Source organism: Trichomycterus rosablanca, chromosome 10 (genome assembly GCF_030014385.1).
Source record: "Trichomycterus rosablanca isolate fTriRos1 chromosome 10, fTriRos1.hap1, whole genome shotgun sequence".
NCBI classification, from domain to species: Eukaryota; Metazoa; Chordata; class Actinopteri; order Siluriformes; family Trichomycteridae; genus Trichomycterus; species Trichomycterus rosablanca.
In genome coordinates, this window is record NC_085997.1 from 29,993,984 (window position 1) to 30,002,062 (window position 8,079).

At 34.8% G+C, this 8,079-nt stretch overlaps 1 protein-coding gene across 2 annotated transcripts; it reads left to right on the plus strand.

The window, feature by feature from the left end:
* Positions 1-712: 712 nt before the first annotated feature.
* psme3 (proteasome activator subunit 3) lies at positions 713-7,866 on the plus strand. Of its 2 annotated transcripts, none has more exons than XM_063003090.1 (11): positions 713-846; positions 3,861-3,893; positions 3,968-4,030; positions 4,450-4,554; positions 4,696-4,747; positions 4,842-4,960; positions 5,051-5,119; positions 5,336-5,403; positions 6,181-6,235; positions 6,864-6,950; positions 7,073-7,866. In XM_063003090.1, the coding sequence occupies exons 1-11, from the start codon at positions 805-807 to the stop codon at positions 7,151-7,153; spliced, it is 774 nt and encodes a 257-aa protein (XP_062859160.1). In that variant the 5' UTR covers positions 713-804; the 3' UTR covers positions 7,154-7,866. The 2 variants fall into 2 exon arrangements, with proteins under 2 accessions (XP_062859160.1, XP_062859161.1); XM_063003091.1 differs by having other exon boundaries at positions 4,699-4,747.
* The last annotated feature ends 213 nt before the right edge of the window (positions 7,867-8,079 follow it).

Genomic DNA, 8,079 nt, shown 5'->3' on the forward strand with positions numbered 1-8,079 from the left:
GCAGCTCAACTCTCCCTTACAAATATGTTCTTAATAACAAAATAAAAGAGCTGAATTATAACATTTTACACAAATGCTACCCGGTAAATGCAATTTTGAGTACATTTTATGATGTGAGTGATGCATGTGTTTTCTGTAAAGGGGCTACAGAATCCATTGAACACTTATTTTTTGATTGTGTATTTTCCTATTCTTTCTGGGGTAGGGAAATTCCTCGGAAAGGCCAATATGTTTTATTTATTTTCAATGACCCTTTATTTAACCCCGAAGAGCACTTTGTAATGAACCTGTTCATAATTTTAGCCAAATTTTATATACATAAAATGAAATTTGCCAGAGAAACACCTACATACTGTATATGACCTTTGTTAGAACGGACCTGTGTAACTATATAGATACATTGGTGAATTTCCGACAGAAGCAAAATAAGAAGTGTTGTAGATCTATTTCATTGTTAAAGCTTTTCAATTTTATCTGAACCCCAAATGGTATTATTTTTTGTTTATTGTCTTTTGGGTTTTTTTTATTTCTCTGTTGAATAAATATTGAACATATATCTTACTTTTTACTGTTTGACTATGTTTGATTGTTATTTACATTTAATAAAAAAAAAATTGCAATTCAAGTTATGAGGCATGTTTGATGTGCGCATGCGTGAAGTGTTTTAGTTCCAGTCTGTCGCGTATTTTGAACGTCATCTAGCAGCGCGCGATACCTTGTGGCTGACAGTCAGCAGTAAGCCACACGGTTAGTTCATGCTTTATAGACAATCTGTAGCTTTTCTCATTTACTTACTGAATAAACATGTCTTCACTTCTAAAGGTGGACAATGAAATTAAATCAAAGGTAAGACTGGTTTAAAATCTGTTTTATTAGGATTCATGAGACTTTATTTCTAGGCCCGGCGTTAGCGACCGTTAGCTGCCATCATGTGAAGCCGGTGTGTGTGGAAAAACATACACAGCCAGGCTAAAGCTAACGTGCTAACTTTCCCGCGCTCATTCGCTTTACAAATCTCTCATTACAGTGTGTTTTTATCCATCCAGGGGTCTGTTCGTATTTACTCAGTCATATGTGTTGTGTTAGCTCACATGTGAGGTCATGTATGATCTTTATTACTGTTATGTAACAGCCATGTGGTGTTCATGTTTGCTCATCAGCTGCTAGCCGCTTTGTGTACTCTGTTCACTTGATCTTTTTAATTTGACTGTCACCGGGCCTACAGTGATGTTTTGTAATAACCCGCTTAGACCTGACGGGACGATTTGATATTATATAGGTAGTTGGACAACATGATCCATTCTCTCGGTATTATGGCTATACTCGAGCGTCAGTGATTTTAACATCGCTAGTACTTACTGTACTAACGTGTAAAAAGAAAGTGTTTAGTGAAATATTAACATCCAAAGTATTTTCTAAGCTATCCAATTATATAACGTTATGGAGATTAATGAAAAACACACGTCAGCTACACCCTGCCTTCCCAAGACTGCTTAAAACCAGCATCATTGTCAGAAAACGAAGACACTGAGAGGTCAGCCACCACTCCACTTTTTAATACCTTTAAATACACCGCTCAGTGGTAAAAACACACGCTGTTCACCAAAGCTGGGATCTCGAATACATTGTATCAAATCTCGACTGCCTGCCGGCTGAGCAACCACGTGAACAACGATTGGCCTGTTGTTCAGATAGGGGTGGGATTAAGCCAGATGGGTACTCTCTCTCAGACTAGTTCAATTACGACCTCTGCTGGCTGGTTGTGGCGCCTACACGGAGATGGGAAAGGAGTGCGGTAGAGGGTGTGGCTCTCCGTACACAGCGCTGAACTGCACTGCACTCGTCAAGTGTAGGAGATAAGATGTTCGATTGCTGTGCACGTGTCGGAGGGGACGTGGAGCAGCCTCGTCCTCCCCAATCAGGAGCAGGGACCGGCACTAGTGAGAGGATGATTGACGGGCAGAAATTGGATTCGCTAAAGTGGAAGAAAATGAGAAAAAAAAAAAAAGTTGAAATCCATCACTTAATTCCATCTTGTGCCTTGAATCTTTATCTCCATCAATTATCTGTTTGTGTGAGGACTGTCGGGCTCTTCTCTCCTATATGGTCTTGTCTGATATATGGATTTGATCTGGGGTCAGCTCTTACTTCTCAATTCCTGTACCTGAGAAATTTTGGAACGGACTTATTATTAGGGCTGGCACCGATCCGATACTCTATATCGGTATAGGTCTGATATTGGCCCAAATCACTGGATCGGATATCGGAAGAAAAAAACGTGTAATCCAATACTGTTGCTTAATGTAAATAACATTTGATGTAAATAAAGCCATTCAGAAATTAAAACACACTGATCTACTTAAACTTTTAGCATTTTAAAAAATCATCTACTACTGCCATATCTAAAAACACTTTTACGGCATGTCGAATAAAGTGTCTACAATTGGAAGATGTGGATGTCAATCAAACACGATGGACCAATTAGAATTGATGCAGTGTTTGGTTGAGATTTTCCTTTAAAGATCTCCAAGCCGGGACAAGATGGATACATTTGTTTGTTTTTTATTATTTAATTGTTTAATTTTTATTGTTTATAAATAATATTATTTTATTATTTGTTTTATATTTTTTTCGCTGCCTCTTCAAGGTGTAGACTTGAGAGTTGACAGATCTAGAATTTTATATTGAAATTATAATTTATTTGTTAAATACAGATAAATTTGCACTTTAAATTTTATTTTAAATGTTGCACGGTGCTGTTAAACAAGCCAAAAATGATGCTAAATGTTCTGTGTGTAAAAGTTAAAATTAAAACAGCATTTGTGCATAAGTGCAATGTTGTAGGTTCTGTATTTATTCCTTTAGAATATTTGTTTCACAGTCTGAGCATCGTTATTTAGATAGCTAGTTTAACCATGGTGCATTGAGACATCTATTACTGCTTTGGTGTTTGAGCGGTATCGGACATAAAAAAGTGGTATCGAGCCTGCCCTACTAATTATATTGATTCATGAATTGTATTTAAGAGCATGAACTACACAGGGGTAGTCTCATAAACAAATTAATTAATATTAATAAACATTATAATATGAATAAATAATAATTATTATTAAACACATGAGAAACCACATCAGAACTCAGGTTGACATGTTTATGTGCAAAATGTTTTTACTGCTTGTGCTTCAAAGGTTTAAACATTGGCATAATGACAAGAATAGGAGGCCAAGTGTAACGACATCAGTTTTGCGTGGTGGTAAGCACTGAAGTATACGGTTTGACCCAAAGGCTTTATCAACACATGACTGCTTTGCCTGTGTCCCAGATGTAGAAGTTTAAAGTGTTTGCCTATTACTACACGCATGCCTGATGCAATTATTACATAATAACCTAAACACAATTTTGTAAACTACTTTTAATGAAATGAAGATGCCAGATTTGCAGGTGCGTTATTAATTATGAAAAGTAATTTTATACGTTATTGTTCAAGCTTAATGTTGGTTCCTCCACAGCCACCACAATCATACATAACAATAATGTTGATATATATTTTACATTGAAGGTACATTGTTAATTGCAGTTATTTGTATGACAACCATCAACCAACTCCTATTCTTTGCATGTCTAGTGATATGTTAGAAAAACCTTAAAACTAAATATTTTGCTACATGCTATGTAAGGAAAGTTGTATTTTACCCCTTCTCAGTGTTTACAGCAAATAGCAGCACTATAATGTGAGCCATTCAGTTTATAGCCAAACAGCCCTTGTAACTAGGTTTATTGCATATTTTTTAAAAATGAATAATAAACATGCTTATTCATTATGTCATTATTAAATTAATGCTTTATCTTTTTCTGTACAGGTCGATGTTTTCAGGGAACGAATCACAGCAGAGGTAAGTTACACAACTTTATAACTAACATGGTAACATTTCTGTGGTTGCCTGTAATGTCCCTTTTTTACTTTTAGGCAGAAGATCTGGTTGCAAATTTTTTCCCGAAGAAATTATTAGAATTGGACCAGTTTCTAAAGGTAAAAGCTTTTCTTTACAAATATATGTACAGAATCCAAAGGCACACAAAACTGTTGCATAAATAATATCTATGGGTGTGGCTTTACACAAATTTCTACATGCGCTACAATAATCGGAGCAGATTCAGACTATGGAAACCAGCAGACATGAAACAAACGTGCAGACATGAGACATGTTTACATCTGAAAACTGTTTTGTGTTTCAAATCTGCCATCATGTTATGCACGTCATAGGGTCTTCCTAGCTGTATTCAGTTCACATCATGTATTGTCCCATTAAAAACCCTGAATATTAACATTCATATTTACAGTCCTAATAATACTAACAATTAAAGAGATATAATGACATAAACAGTTATTTATCTTGTTTAAACTTGATTTTATTCATGCTCTTACTAAAATTAATTTATTGTTTTCAGGATCCTGTAATAAATATCCGTGAACTGAAAGAAATCCATTCTGAAATTAACCTGGCAGTACCAGACCCAATTCTGCTTTCAGATATCCATGATGGGCTTGATGGGGTAAGTATTTCTGTTTTCCTAGTGTCTCTGTAAAGTATTTACACTTTACCAAGATTAATCTTACTCACTGTAGGTTTACACCTAATTAGGTGCGTCCTAAACCCATTGTGTTCACCAATTAACCATAAGTCATTCTATCAGCAGCAAAATTCTAAAAAGAGAAAAATTGAAGATGGTACTGGAGATGACAAAGGTGAGTTGTACAGCATGCAGGCCTTATGACCTTGTTGGAATATGTGGGTTTTTTTTGTTTTTTTTTGTCATACCGCTTTCTTTCTTGTTTGCAGTTAGCGGGACCAAGGTATACATCATGCCTGGTGGAATGATGAAAAGCAATGGCAAGCTGGTGGATCTGATCGAGAAAGTAAAGCCAGAGATCAGAACTCTTATAGAGAAATGCAATACTGTAGGTTTACGTTTCCTTTATCAGCAGATATGCCCACCATACCCTCCTACAATTCATATTTTCATTGACTGTATTTCTGTTTGCTTTTAGGTCAAGATGTGGGTTCAGTTGTTAATTCCCAGAATAGAAGATGGCAACAATTTTGGTGTTTCAATCCAGGTACAATAGTTCTAAACAAGCCTAAAGATATAGGTCATATTGAGAGTAGTTTTGTCACTGCTCACACTTTTTGATCAGTGTTGACTGTTGAAATTTAATGCCTGCAGGTCATTATGTCATTTGCTAAGTTAAATACACTAATATAGGCTAGATGTTCTTTAACTGATTGATTGTTGGCATTATTACTGATTACCCGACTTGCTTCACCACCTATAGGAGGAGACTGTGGCAGAGCTCAGAACAGTGGAAGGCGAGGCAGCTTCTTATCTGGACCAAATATCCAGGTACTGCCTTGTCTTCTATTTATAATGAAATTCTAAAATGCTATTGTTTATCATTATTTTAGTATTATAAAGTTAAATTAGATTCACTGTAACCTGGTACAAGCGCTAAAGTTCACTACATTACATTTACATAGTAAAACAACTAAGGGACATGGTACCGTACCTGGGGTGCACAAGGCTTTGTTGCTCTGAAGTGCTCTGTCAAAATACTGGCACATGTTCAATCAAATTAAAATAACTTACTCCCTACATAAACAAGCTGTATATCTAATTATTTAAGTAGCTAAGTTATTTTTGTTAAAAAAGAGTAGGCATGCCTCTGTGACCTGTGCTCTTACCTGTGACATCCTTATTTTTCCTGAATCACTATAAAGCATATCTAAGAAACATAAAAGGGATAAAGACTTATCTGTATCAAAAAAGTATGGCTATATCTTAATGCAGAATACACGTTCAGTAAGCAGAACTGTACCTGGTAATAAAAAAAAACATGCTTTTGCTTTTACTTAGCTTAAAGTTGAAATGCAGAAAAATGGCCCAGAAGCTACAGTACATGACTCATGTAAATATAATATAAATGTTTATTAAAGTGTAGCTGTTTAATTGGCAGCCAATATTACGCAATTATTTGTGCTGTAATCTACCTTTCCTGCATTTAAGTTGAATTAATTGTATTACTGAAAGCAGACGAGAGTTTAAGACTGTAACCAGAGTAATACCACCTTATATACAAGTGCAGTTTAACAGCCTGTCACTTTCTCCCTTCAATACATGCAGATACTATATCACAAGAGCAAAGCTGGTTTCCAAAATAGCAAAATACCCACATGTGGTAAGTAGATCTTTTAATCATTTATTTTTTATGTATGTTTAACAATCTGTGTAACTTATCTTACTTAGTGTAGTAACAACCCACATTTTTAAAATTTGTTCAGATAGTTTGAATGGTTAATTTATATGCACCATGGGTTGGGGTCGAAGTGGGATCCAGGAGCTTTTTAGCCCTCATACAATAGACTACCAAATTCTTAAGATGCATTTATATATTTGTTAAAGTATGCTATTTACAATTCATTCAGTTAGTGAGCTCCTAATTAATAATTGTAATGTTTACTCTAAAATGAACATAATTCCATTAAGGAATTTATTTATTTGGTGCTTAAAATCAATTAACTCGAATGTGTGAAATGTGTGGATTTTGTGACTCAAATGTGCACTATAAAATGACTAAAATACTTTTTCATAGGTTTAATAATGTAACAAATGGTTAAAGTTGCCTGCCTTCATTCATGAGCAAATCACATTACTGCATTTTTAAAAAGAACTTTGTTGCCTTTAAATGTGTCATTTAAACCCTGTTCTGATCTTAGATTGTCAGCTACATATCTGAGTAAATCATGTATTACTGGGCATGAAATTACTCATTAATGTCTAAATCCTTTTTGTTCTGCCTTGTACAGGAGGACTATCGGCGCACAGTAACAGAGATCGATGAAAAAGAGTACATCAGTCTCAAGATCATAGTGTCAGAACTGAGAAATCAATATGTAAGTGTTAATGATTCCACTTTATATGTTTCTAAAGAGATAGTTCCACCATACACTTTGTTACTTTCATTGTATCTTACACATCTGAAGTGCCACTAAGCTTTTGAAACTTTGTTTTACAGGTAACTTTGCACGACATGATTCTGAAGAACATTGAGAAGATAAAGCGGCCACGAAGCAGCAATACAGATGCACTCTACTAAGAACCTTCTTGTCTTGTCCCATCCTCTTTTTTTCATGGCACTAGCTAAAATCTTGGACTGGTTCTGCTGCAGTTAAGAAACACTTCAAATCAACTCAGACTGGTCTGGTACAAAATGCTGAAAATTATAGGATTGTGATATGATCACTATTTTAAAACCTTTAAAAATCCCTGTTGATTGGAGTGGACAGTGTTAGTGGATGAAGGCAGAGTCTGAGTGTACATCCTGATCAGGTGGCCTCAGTTATTTGTCTTATTTAATTAAAGAAAGATCTTAAAATTGGGGTTTCATTTATTATATATTTTTCACAGAACAGTATGCAGCGTGTTGCTGTTTTTAGGAGGTTCTAATGCATTTTACATGTTTTAGACTCAGATTGGTAACTGGTGTGAATGTAAAATACAAAAATGAAAATTAATTGAATCTAATTCTTAGTTTCTCTATTTGAGAGGCTATGAAGTTCTAAGCCATGCTGTATTTAACTTTATCGATTGACTGTGTCCATCTAATTTGAATGTAGTGCAAGATGAAATGCTGTACTTGTGAATCATTTTATGTTCATTCAGTAAGTTATTTCATATGAATGGAATTCAATATTTTAAGCTCTTATTTTTGTCATTGAGTCATCAAATTCCCTAAGCCTATGACTTATTTTTTTGTCAAGTTTCAAGAGTGATATGTTTTGCTGAATAAAAAGGTTTTTTTTTTCCAAAGTGTTGAAGTAATAAATTCACAGTAACCTGCTGTTCTGCAGTACTTAAAACACTTTTAGAAGTAAACTTAATACAATATGTTTTTCTATGTAGACAATTGTATGTAGCAGATTGATTTAATTTGAAGTGTTTTTACATAAGAGATTGTAGGAAACTAAAGGCAAAATTCAAAGTACTGAACTATACTATTACCATCATGGACATTGAGTGGGA